The sequence below is a fragment of the Podarcis tiliguerta genome, assembly GCF_965153285.1.
Source record: "Podarcis tiliguerta genome assembly, chromosome: 3".
Taxonomy (NCBI): Eukaryota; Metazoa; Chordata; class Lepidosauria; order Squamata; family Lacertidae; genus Podarcis; species Podarcis tiliguerta.
Window position 1 is genome coordinate 102,843,952 of NC_139536.1, and position 13,516 is coordinate 102,857,467.

At 41.4% G+C, this 13,516-nt stretch overlaps 1 protein-coding gene across 6 annotated transcripts in view; it reads right to left on the reverse strand.

Annotated features, from left to right (window-relative positions):
- MACROD2 (mono-ADP ribosylhydrolase 2) overlaps window positions 1-13,516 on the reverse strand; it is a 987,387-nt gene that overhangs the window by 114,996 nt on the left and 858,875 nt on the right. For 3 of the 6 annotated variants that reach the window (XM_083431705.1, XM_083431706.1, XM_083431704.1), the window contains exon 10: window positions 9,870-9,923. The exons of the other annotated variants lie outside the window; for them this stretch is intronic. In XM_083431705.1, coding sequence (XP_083287831.1) covers window positions 9,870-9,923 — 54 coding nt within the window. The remainder of the gene's footprint in view (window positions 1-9,869; window positions 9,924-13,516) is intronic. 6 annotated transcript variants of the gene reach the window in all.

The window sequence follows — 13,516 nt, forward strand, 5'->3', positions numbered from 1 at the left end:
GTGGTGCTTCAGGTTAAGAACAGTTTCAGGTTAAGATCAGACCTCTGGAATGAATTAAGTTCTTAACCCGAGGTAAAGGGACCCCTGACCATTAGGTCCAGTCGTGACCGATTCTGGGGTTGCGGCGCTCATCTCACTTTATTGGTCGAGGGAGCCAGCATACAGCTTCCTGGTCATGTGGCTAGCATGACTAAGCCGCTTCTGGCGAACCAGAGCAGTGCACAGAAATGCCGTTTACCTTCCCGCCGGAGTGGTACCTATTTATCTACTTGCACTTGACATGCTTTCAACCTGCTAGGTTGGCAGGAGCTGGGACTGAGCAACGAGAGCTCACCCCTTCGCGGGGATTCGAACCGCCGACCTTCTGATCAGCAAGTCCTAGGCTCTGTGGTTTAACCCACAGCGCCCGAGGTACCACTGTATATTTTATATGGGTAGCTATCTACATTTAAAACAACAACTGCAGCAGCAACCATATTCTAATGTATAATTAAAATACGTGTAACAACAGAAATGTAAAGGAAAAAAACTGCTAGCATATATCGCAGGAATAAATTCAGGCCAGATGTACGGTGATCTTTAGATGCAGTCATGCATTTGTAGATGGAACTGCTATTCTGCCAGGCTTTAGCAGAAGGGGAGATGCAAAGAACTGCTCCACCAGGCTTCTTCCCTCCATGCACTATTTCCACTCCACCTGGTCATTATAAGGACTGTTGTGCAATCTTAAGAACTGATTCTCAAGGTTCCTTTATTTCCTCCCACTCCTTTTTCCTTTTGTGTTGGGTCTTTCGGATTGTAAGCCTGTGGGCAGGGGTTGTATTGTTTTTATTGATCTTATGTAAGCCATTCCGCGAGCCTTTTCTGTTAAAGAGCAAGGGGGTGTGCTTTAAATAAAGAAGCAAACAGTGTTAGTAACCTAAGTGAATTTATATATGGTTTCTTTCTCCCTTCCTTTTTTTAAAGTCGCCCAATAAGTTTTAAGAAAGCCATGAAACTCAAAAGATAAGATTGCTCTAATGCACTATTAAATCACACATTTTAGAGCTGGAAAAGATTTGCGACATCCACGAACCTTTTCTTCTGCCAATGCAGCAGGAAAATACACAGACAGAAGACATATCTGATACCGTACAACTAAGGTCCATAGAAAGCTTTAACTACATCTGCCCCTTTGATTCAAGCCAGACCAGCAACATGCTGCATGAAATATGATCACATTGGAGAGCTTTTAACTGAACATCACAATATGCTAGCAGCTGCGAGAAAAGAAAGGACACTTGTTTGGGGGGAGGGGAGTAAACTAAATATTAAAGAGGTGAAATTCTGATCCATTTAAATCTATGAGAGATTTATCATTGATTTCAACAGGAGACGGACTCTGCTGAAGGTTAAAATATACTGTCTCGGCGTGCACGCACACACATATAAGCTTTTTTTGTGCATAATTTTGTATCTGAAATAAGAAAGCCAATGTGCAAGCATTAAGTGTGATTTTTGCGAATACTGTTATTCATTTTCCCTTGCCTCTAATTCCTAATGAGTCTTCATACTCAAAAGAGCATTAGTGGCAGCTCTATATATATATAAAAGGATTATATTATGAGCATAAACACCCTGCTGTTCATTGGGGGGGGGGAGCCTCACACTGACCCACAGGAGCAAAGTTTGCAAAGGTAATAAGATATGCGCCTTCCTGGGTGGCAGAGAAATGTAAAACAGAGAATGCATTTATCTCAGTATGCTATGCATTTGGTCATCTGTTATTTTTTCATTAGAACCCTTTTGTAGCCGTTTCGAAGACCTGATGGAAATGCTATGATGAGGCTGATTTCAGGCCCTTATGTGCATATCTGCAGTTCCTTCATATTATCACACGTGCCTCTGAATTAGGATGAAATCAGTTTGAAAGGCACTTGTCAGGAAAAAAATAGGTTACAAATGTGTAATTATGGAGCACTTAATTTTTTTTGGGGGGGGGGAGCTGATATTAGAGAAAGTTGAGTATGGATAGCATGTAGGCAGTGGCAATAATTCATAAAGATGGTCCACAACTAAGAGTTCCATCTGCTAGAGTCATGACCTACAGATGAAATGAACTGGAAGTCCATTAATGATAGGAAATGGCTAATTGCAGTCGCAACCTCAAATATCTATTACTCACTATGAATCCTTTCAAATATGGAAAGAAAAGATACTCTTCAAACGGAAGACTGGCTTGATTCAAAGAATAACTCAGCTGGGCTGAATATGTGAATGTCTATGAGACGTTTGCAAATGTATCCTTGCTAGTTTAACGATATTAAGCCTAAGCACTAATTGGGACAGTGTGGAATAAGCGCTCTTCTGTTATAGGGCATATGAAGATCATGTTAACTGTAGCAATGCAGTGATTAACAGTATATCAAATGGTGACGGCCCCATAGAGAAATAATTTCCAATATTGCTTTCGGGACCCCTTGCCATTTGCCAAAGATGCACTAATTGCACCTATCTTGCTGCATTTTATTGTATTTTTGTTGTTGTTTTGTAGTTTTTATTGAGTGAGCAGCGCAGAGAAAAAAATTGTGATACATGGCAGCCTGAAAATAATGTGTACACACACACACACACACACTGGCCTGAACAAATGCAAGGTAATGGATTTCAGAGCGATAGCCTATTTCAGGAAGGGCATGTTGTGGGTCTGCAATGAAGTCCATGCAACTTCCAAGGCTTCATAATGGGGAGTAAGGAAAGGGAATGTAGAAGGAGTGCTGAAAAGAAAAGATTTGCACATCGGCTGTGATTTCAAAAGACTGAACCAGAACTGGATTTTAAGAGAGCATCTGGGTGCAAAAAGATTTAAAAGTCATTTCAACCGTGTTCATCCAAATGCCTTTCAGAAGCATTTCTGCTTTGTTTTGGGTCATCCTATCCTAAAGCGGGGTGCATGCTAAAAAGAAAAGGGAGGCTATTCAAACCAGAGGCTACTCTAGAGAGGCTAGTTGTGCCTCGGCACTGCAGTGCTTCTTCCAAATGCCCCAGAGAGGAGATGGGAAGACCGAAAACTGCACTGGGCCAGTTCTTGGTACCACCACCAGGAGGTGCCAGAACTCAAAACATGGCTATTCCTTTCTTCCCGTTTAGGTGCCCAGGTGCTCATTTAACCCCCTTCCTAAGTTCACATTGAAAAAAGATCACTCCCTCTCTGTCCAACAGGTGCACATTGTCTGGTCTCTACAGCTCCAGCTTAGAGAGCCTGATGGCTCTGTGAGTGATGACATGCCTGCGGCGAGCCCCGACTCATGTCTAACAGAAGGAGAGCAGATGTAGAGACAAACATTCCAGTCTAATGGGCTAATTTTGCATGGACTTGTAGCACAGTCTAATTGGAATTAGCGTCATTTCAAAGGTTGAAGAGAAGAGGAAACCGGAGTTGTCTTTTTTCCTGTTTGCAAATTGAAATGGCTAAATCGTTTTCTTTTAAATTAGGCAAGTGGAAGAGCAAGCTTATTTTGAAGTAGCCTCACTTACTATTTTAACATCCCATTCAATTTATAAACGCCATCCATTTGGGTTCTGAGTGTGCAGACATGTTTATGGAATGCCACGGCTGAGATGAACTCCCCCCCTGAATTTTCAGAAGGGAAATAACTGTGCAAGTGCGGAGACAAACGTCTAAGTTGCTCCATGTGTCATGCATGCATGTATTTCTGTGTGGAATTTGAAAACACACTATACTACTTGTCGCTTTAAAAGAATATACAGTGGTACCTTGGGTTACGTACGCTTCAGGTTACATATGCTTCAGGTTACAGACTCCGCTAACCCAGAAATAGTACCTCGGGTTAAGAACTTTGCTTCAGGATGAGAACAGAAATCGTGCTCCGGTGGCACGGCGGCAGCAGGAGGCCCCATTAGCTAAAGTGGTGCTTCAGGTTAAGAACAGTTTCAGGTTAAGAACGGACCTCCGGAACGAATTAAGTACTTAACCCTGTTTAGGGAAGTTTTTAACATTTAATGTTGTATTGTTTTTAACACTTGATTGGAAGCCGCCCAGAGTGGCTGGGGAAACTCAACCAGATGGGCGGGGTATAAATAATAAATTATTATTATTGTTATATAACCCGAGGCATCACTGTATATCTGAACATATCTCTGGTTAGAAATAAAAAGCTGTTGGGAGCCATAATCCGTTAGCTATGTTATTTGCAATGATTGTGTCAGCAATATGTGAGGGAGGGTGAGAATGCCCTGAATGGCGCTCATGGCATCCTCAGGTCTGTGAGGCTATTTCACAAACATACCCTTACAACTACAAGGCAAGGTGCCCTGCAGCTAAATGGAAAAGCACAAAGGGAAGGTGCAAGAGGAAAGCCACAGGGTGACCACAGCAACAACACACCCCTAGAAGTCCTTTGCACTCAACTTAAAACAAAGAACAGCCAGTGGGTCCAGTTAAGTTTCTCTTCTCGTTCTACAGGTAAGGGTAGTGTAGGAAAGTCTTTGCTAAGAACAGTGGACTGGGTTGTAGCAGTCAGTGAGATACACCCTTAAGGTACCAACCATTCATTAAAACATTTTCATAACCACGTTTCCGAACTGCCGGACGGCATAAAAAGCAAATAGAAAAGGAAAGTAAAACATGACACAAAACATGCAAAATAAATAAACAGTGCTGATAAACTAAAGCCAGAACTGAAGGCAAAGAGAAGTGTTTTATTGATTATAGTTTAGAAATTATTTATTGTAACTGTTGAGTGGACTTCTGTTTAACTTTTATATGTTGATACTATTATTTTATACTACTCTAGTAATTGTTGTTTTGTTGTTTTGATGTAGGTTGCTTATTTAAAAGTTTTGTTTTATTATCACATTTTTGTATTGCATTAGATTGTTATAAGATATACATTTTTTGTTTCCTCGGCTTGTAAACTGCCTTGAATATTGTAAAATAGAAAAACGGTATACAAATAAAAAAATGATGATGATGAAGTGATGCTTTGGGGGGGAATTGTGGAGAGCAGAAATTCCACGGCTTAGTTCGTTATGCTCACTGATGCAAAGGCCTCTCTTCTCACAGCCTACGACTGTGATGCCTACAATTGGGTAGGCATTTGACAGCAGGGCCTAAGAGTCCCAAGTTGAAAACTGAAGCTCTAAGAAGATGTGGCCCATATCATTTGAGGAAGCAGCAGATTTATAACAGCAAAAACTGGGAGACTCCTTCTGACCAAGCCTGTTCCTCCGTTTTGTATCTTGTTGTTCAGCTCCTGTCATCCTTTGCTCTCTCAGGCACATTAGTTCAACATTAGGTTCCCCGCAGGCTATCAAAGCCTTACTAGGGCTCTATGACCCAGAAGATCCTCCTAAGTATGTGTGTGTAATACAGAACATGCAATCGGCCTATGCAGCTACATCAGTCTGTTTGGCCTATTTAAATGCAGTCAAACAAACGATTCATGTTTTGCCTGATAGGCACATGAAGAGCTAAGGTTCACAGTAAATTACTGTATATCCTTCTCCCTGCCTGGGCACACTCTCTTTCTGCTCTTCTCCTCCATGCTTGCAACGTGACAACATTTACATGTCTCAGCACCAAACTCAGACTCCATTTCTAAGTATGTCTTTGTAGCTGAATTACCATTATAAGCCTGCCTGAACAATGCTGCTGTAACTGTTACTCTTCAAGCAGTATACTGAGTAAATGTTATTTTTTTACCTTTTACAATATTGTTCGGTGTGATTGTTATTTTAAAGGGGAGAAAATGGAGAAATACCAGGAGAATCCAGTCTGCCTTAAAGCATCCAGGATTACTTAAACTAAAAGGCTAACGCTAGCCTATCTAAGCTTCCCTTTTAAGCTGCAAAGGGATTGCAGTCTGCTGAACTTACAGACGTGAGGAAGGAAGGATAATATCTAATACATCTGGAGTTAATGTCTGGAGGCGGTTAGAGGATGGATGGCAGCTAACAGATTGAGGTTGAATCCTGGTAAGACAGAAGTACTGTTTTGGGGGGACAGGAGGCGGGCAGATGTGGAGGACTGCCTGGTCCTGAATGGGGTAATTGTGCCCCTGAAGAATCAGGTGTGCAGCCTGGGAGTCATTTTGGACTCGAAGCTGTCCATGGAGGCGTGGGTAAATTCTGTGTCCTGTGCAGCTGTCTACCAGCTCCATCTGATATGCAGGCTGAGACCCTACCTGCCTGCAGACTGTCTCGCCAGAGTGGTGCATGCTCTAGTTATCTCTTGCTGGGACTACTGCAATGCACGCTACGTGGGGCTACTTTTGAAGGTGACCCAGAAACTACAAGTAATCCAGAATGCGGCAGCTAGACTGGTGACTGGGAGCAGCCGCCAAGACCACATAACACCGGTCTTAAAAGACCTACACTGGCTCCCAGTACGTTTCCGAGCACAATTCAAAGTGCTGGTGCTGACCTTTTAAGCCCTAAACGGCCTCAGTCCAGTATACCTGAAGGAGCATCTCCACTCCCATCATTCCACCCGGACACTGAGGTCCAGCTCCGAGGGCCTTCTGGCGGTTCTCTCGCTGCTAGAAGCCAAGTTACAGGAAACCAGGCAGAGGGCCTTCTTGGTAGTGGCACCCACCCTGTGGAACGCCCTCCCACCAGATGTCAAAGAGAAAAACAACTACCAGAGTTTTAGAAGACATCTGAAGGCAGCTCTGTTTAGGGAAGCTTTTAATGTTTGACAGACTATTGTATTTTAATATTTTGTTGGAAGCTGCCCAAGAGCGGCTGGAGAAACTCAGCCGAATGGGCAGGGTATAAATAATAAATTATTCTTATTCTTATTATAAATATATCACCTCCTAGCATCCAATCACATCCCAACATTCTGGGATAAAACCAAAATTAGATGTCATGTAGAATTTACAATAAGATCAAGTAGCAGCTGGTGGTTTGAGGGAGTGAGGTGAAGTTGTCTTTCCAGTGTCACTGCAAGTTACATAGGAGCTGCTGCAGCAGGGCCAAGAAGGTCATAGCCATGCAGATACACTGATGGAGTGCTGGATTGGCTCCACCAGGGCATCAACACAGTCCCAGCCTCACTGCTGCCCTACTCCATCTCAGTGCCTTCAAGGTAAGCTACAGGTGAGCCCTAATACACTGGCTGCAACGGTTAAGGGTTAATGCTCATTAAATTCCTAGCATTAGTGGCATACTCTCCCAATAATTCCGATGCAGTGCTTGCCGCTCACACAACAGCATTTTGAAATTCTTCTAGGAGCCTGTAAAAATGGGAAGGTTATAGCAGGATGCGTGACTTTTACCCATGTCATCTGTGGATATTATCCAGGTTAGCTTTTCTAAGGATTAGACTTTGAACAAGATTCTATGCTCATCTTGGTATCTGCTCTCGAAAAGTCAGCTAATATTGATGGAATTTACCCCCCGTTTTTGCACACACAATGTTGCATTAACTATTCATTGTGTTCATAGATTCAGGCTATGATTTTCGTGTATTCCTTCCACGTTCAGGAGCAAGGGAGGAATCCCCAGTGTAACCAGCTATGCTGAAGTAAGAGAAAATCCATACCCTATAAAACCTAACCATGAAAGCAAATCACACCATCTGCAAATACTGGAGAAATCTGCTAGCATCACCACATGTTCTGATTACGCCGAAAATATATGCATGCGTGTGAGGGAGTGTATATCCTGAATTCTCATTCATTTCAATCTCTTTCTCATTAGGCCTCATCTGTCAACCTCATTTTTGGGGAAGGAAGAACACAATTAAAACTATGAGCCACCATTTAAAAATAATTCTTATGATCATCTTGGCTGCGAGTCCTGGAAGACCTGCTGCCAGCCTTGCAGGCCTTTATCCACCTGGACTGGGAGGTGGGGCTCTGACAGAGGCTGAAACTGCTGAACAGACTCTTGGGTTGGGACATTGGTTAGTAGGGGTTTCTGAGGGGGGGGGTTCTGTTTTATTTTTTAATCTTTATTTTAGATCTTAATTTGATTTATGTGGAAATTATTTAATTTGGTTGTGTACTTTTTGATGTTTTATTTATTGCTTATGAATTGACCGCTTTTGTTATGTTGATAATTATGAACTTATTATTGGTTTTAACTATGGAAACATGGCATACAAATAAAATTATGTGTATGTTTGTATGTGCGCATAAGTTGAACAATACATTCAATACAAAAATAGATGGTGCATTTCTTATGTTGCACACTTACTTGGGATATTATACTTTTGAATTTAGTGGAATTTATCCCCAAGTAGATATGTATAGGATGGTGCCGTCAGATATGGAAACATAAGTAGATACTGCCACTTCATCATAGTTCAAGGTTTTGGGCTTCTATAAAGTGCTGACTTGCTTTTAGGTATCATTGCGGACCAAACTAGACAAAAGCATTAAAGATGCCTCTGACTGATGGCAATTGGGGATTTCTCCCCAAAGCAAATATTAGCTTCAGAGGAGGGATTTTCTTCAAGACTCCAGGAGTCAGCAGGGAAGGATTAAAAATAAAAATAAAAATCCCCTCTCCATGCTGGCTCTGATGCTGTTAGTTATCAGCCTCCAGGTGATGTTGTGTGTGTGTGTGTGTGTGTGTGTGTGTGTTTATATAAAAAAAAGAAACCAAAACAAAGCAACCCACCTCACCCTGCATTTTAGATGCAAATATACATTTAACCTCATGGGCAGTTTGCCCTTCAAGTCATTAGTTATTGTAATGAACAAGTTGGGCCTTAGGCATGTGCATCTTTGAAAACAGTTCTTTCTGTTATGTACTTTTATTGTCACATTTAGGTTGTGAATCTGCTAGCACCGAGTTTGCACAATTTCTGTTGACTTTTGTGAAGAGTTAGTTAAGTGAAATTCTACAATACTTGACCCTAACATGCACATTTTAATTCCACAGTTCAAGTTCACAATTTGAGGAAAATATAATAATGGGGGTAAGGACTATTTGCACTCCTCCTCAAGCAGCAAAATGATTATCCACACACTCCACAATCTGGCTGCAGAGTCTCTCACCTTCCTTTTCCCCAGGGAGAGTCTGGCCAGAGTGTTTGAAGGGTGGCCAGAAGTTTGAACCCTTCGGTCAGACATGTCCATTTCTATGCAGAAAGAATTATTTTTATATTGAGTTACAGTCCATCATGCGACCACCACTCCACTATAGCAGCGGTATGAAGTTGTGTAACTCAGACAGTTTTGCCACTGTGAACTAGATCCTTTTTTTAAGGAAACTCCGTGAGAAAACAGACATTCTGAAACAGTCTACAGATGGCTCATAAGGTTAAAATCATTTTAGACATCGAATATATTAGGTGTATCATGGTTCATCAAATTCCTATTAATCCACTACAAGTTGTCCTCTTAAAATACCTCAGTATTCAGAAAAATGTCTCAGCCTAGAAGCAGCCTGATGATGATAATAAGTCTGTCTAAACTTCAGGAGGAGGAAAAATAGAAAAGTCCTTTCTAGTCAGCCATGGTTTAGAAAGTCCAGTGCTTTTCTTATTATGTACAATATTTTCTGTCAGATGGAAGAAAGTCAGAATAATACTTTCTAACGCCTTTCTAGAATGTTGGCAGCCCTTTTAATGTATATGCGGACCATATACTACACCCTTTAAATACAGATCCATCTATACCCATTATACTCAAAAGAAAAATGTTAGCCTTCCTATTCCTGTTCAATTTCATCCACTCCTTTTAATTTATTTTACTTTTATACACCATATTTGCTGTAGTAATACATCTACTAATTAGTAACATGAGTTTCTGTATACTGCTTAAGTACAGTAAGAGGTGACAATCCTGTTTTCAATTTACATATGTTTAGCAGTCTTAAATATGAAAACATTTTTTGGCACAGGGTATTTTACTTACTGTTTCCTTTTGCAGACTGCACTGCCTTATTTGTTCTTATTGCTTTACAACAATCTGTTAAAATAAATGGTACAAAAGTGTAGCTAGCTAGATCGACTTAACTACCGGGAACCTATGGCACAAACCTGAATAATTATCAAGTCTGCAATCTGACCTTAAGGCACTTCTTTACCACATATATGTTAATAAATGTGGAACATTCTCAAAATACCATTTACATGGAAGATAAGAACGGATTATTTCAGATGTAACATCAAACCATGGTTTGGATGGTTTGGAGTTACCGGTATATAAACAAACTTTGGGTTCCCAGAAAACTAATGTTTGCCAAAATGCCTGAAGTGGACAAACTATGATTTGCACAAACCAAAAGTGAAATTAAAAACACATTCTGCTTGTGATTTTTAGTTCAGTTTGCAGGCAAGCTATGGTTCACACAAACCAAAACCCAGTTAGCACAATAGAGGAAGTCAGTGAGGGCACATGAGATATGGAGAAGAGACACCTAAGCTCAGGGCTTATTCAAGTCATAGTTTGGCGTAACTTCCAGCCTGAGCCACTATATTAATGTCATGCTTGCAAAGAGAGCAAAAACTTGCTAAGGGGGAACCAGATGTACTTGGTGCTTTAGTCCATTCTGGTTTTAAACAATTCATAAGATTTAGAGGGTCCACATCAATCTGTGATGTCAACATGCTTCATAACCAATGGTGAATGTGTGTGAAGAAAGGATGGCAGAGCTTGTCAAGGCAGGTATGTGGAAAGCTACTGCCTGGACATTTCCGTGATCTTCATGTGGGCACATGAAGTGGCACAACCCATGTGGGCACAACCCTCAGTGTTTTAATAGTACAATCCTTGCCCCCATTGGACATGAAGTCCGGCAATCAGTCTTCTCTCACCCAGGCTGGCTTACTGCTTCCAGCGGAGTTATGCAGAACCCACATCCCATAAGCATTCTAAGATGTCCTCTCAGAGGGCAGCGTCTGCTTAACCAAATAAATTACTTGAACAGAAGCAACATGACAAATGCACTAGATTCTGCTCTAAGGAGGGGTCCTTGTGTTTATATATCCCCTACATCCTTAGAGAAGAGCAGCTGCTCCTTGCCCTGCTGAATCTCATCTTTCATTTACTTTTCCAACACTTGTTTTGTCTTTCCCCAGTTTCCTTTTCATCTCTCTCTCTCCTCCTCCTCCTCCTTCAGTCACAGTTCTCTTGTTTCCACTCATTTAATTCCCATCAGTTCCCAGATGTCTCTTCTCTCGGTTCCCACCTTAGTCTGCTATCCCAATTGCTCCCCTTTCACATGTGTATATCAAACGAGTGCTCAGATGTGTTTGTGTGCAAACACTTAAAGAATGAGAAAGTATGTTCCACAACACGTTCTACTTAGCTTAGGGCAGATAAACTACATTAATAGAGAGGCAAAAGGAAAAACATCATGGGGCAAGGTAAGATGCCATTGTTAAAAAAAAAAAAGACTTGACAAACATGTTGGCATTTACAGTTCTTTACATGTCCTGCTGAGCTATTTTACTGTTCAAAATAGTGTCTCGACCAAGAAAGTTATTTAACCTAACACACTAGTGGGATTATGTAAAATTTATGTGTCACTCAAGTAACTGAAACCTGTGCTAAAATTGAATTAAACATTGGGAATTTCTTAACATCAGATAACTAATAAAACTTGCAACTTAAACTACAACTTGATTCAAGCTACAGCTAAATATGACATCAGGCTAGCAAATCAGAGTGGTAAAAAACTAACTGGTAAAAACAGAAGGATATCCATGTTAAATAGGGTGTCAATAAGCCTTTATGTCTTTCATTCTAGATCTCCTTGCTCCGTATTTATCCCTTGTATATCAGCTGCGAAGTTTCGCATAATTATAACCTGTCCTTGTGGAATTCTGCACCTATTTGATAATGGTAAAAGTTTGAGGCTTAACAGTATTAGTCCCGTTTACAACTTCTGCTTGGCAAGAGAGAGCTATTGCTATTCATCAATCACTTCCACATTTTGTCAGAGAAAAACCAGCTTTATCCTCTCAATTTTGATTGGAACTGGCCGCTGCAGTCACACATAACTACAGATGGGTGGAAATGAAATATTGAAGTGCTTATTGCGTATCTCGGCTAGGTTTTCCCTCTTGTCGGCCAAAATTCTGGTGTGCCTGTAGTTAAGCCACAGTCTGCATGATGCCTCGCAGGCACAAACCTGAAGTTGGTGCTCTGTCATTCAGTTGACGCATGTGGCAGAATGTTCAGATGATCGTTTTGAAAGTAGCATGCAAAGGAGAAAAAGAAGCAGCCAACCACATGCCCAGGAGCCAGTTATTAGAAGAGCCATAGTGTCCCAAGGCAGTTTGTATATCACTTTTTCTCACTGGGCTAGATCCAGACTAAGTTAGATACGATAGGTCTCATACTATCCTGCTTTTAAGTTTTTCTTGTATCGAATTGATCTTGGTAGTTTCAACTGTTTTTGAAATGCATTGTATGAACATTTTTGTAAGTCACTTTGAGTTTGTTTGATAATGACAAGGGAGCATAAGTGTCAATAGCGAGTCGTGGCTCAAGTCTTATTCGTTTCAACTGGTAAATGAGGCAGAAATCTTGTATCCTCTTACTTCGGCATGTGCCCCATTGATCTCAATGGGACTCAAGTCTGAGTAGACATGTATAGGATTGCACTGCCAGCGAAACTAATTTAGTCTGGATCCAAGCTATTGTTTCCTCCAATAGACAAGAAGGAAATAGGCACATGCTCAAGGTCAAAGTTCAAACCCACTGGAGCTCAAATCAGTAAGTAAAACAGTGGGGTTTGTAGCCTATAAACCGGAGGTGGCTAATCTGGTCCTCCAGATGTTAATGGATTCCAATTCATATCAGCTCCATCCAGCAGGGATGATGGAGTTGTAGGCCTGTAACACCTAGCCATGCCAACTCTGAACCATGTTTGGCACTTGGGTTGGCACCCTCTGAACTGCCAAACAGAGGATCCCTGTGGTACATTTGCCAGTACACAACGTTGTGTGCAAAAGGGACAGCCCATTGAAAGCGTGGATGCTTTGCGCTGGACACAGACAGGAGCCATTTGCCTTGAATTTCAATGCACAAATTTAAGGGAGTCATCCCCATTTGCTCCCTAGGTGCTGCTGGACTACAGCTCTCATCAGCTCCAGCCAGCCCAGCCCAGTAGCGATAATGGACACCAAAAACATCTAGACAGCGCCAGGTTGCGGAAGGCTGAGTTAATGCTTGGAGGGAGCCTCTTTTGTCAGTGCTCAGACCTCAGTGAGGTAAATATTTGGGGCAGATCACTAATAGACAGTGAAGAAAGGAACACAATTGCCGTTCCCTGACTTCACATACCCTGTCTTCCGTAACCTTTCTAATACGAATGCAGGTCCAGTTTAATCCAACTTCCTGTGACAGCTTATATTAAAAAGCAATGTTTCTTTTGTGCACTGTAGTCCCGAACCTCAGCATCTGTGCAATTACTCTTCCTAGTTGCTTAGTAACAGCATCCTTGCACTTTGGTCTCATTACATGCGAAGTCCGTTTTTGCAGCATTTGAAGCTATTCCAAACAGAAATCCCTAGCAGTCAATTCCTAAGAAGTTCAACACCTTTTTTTTGTCT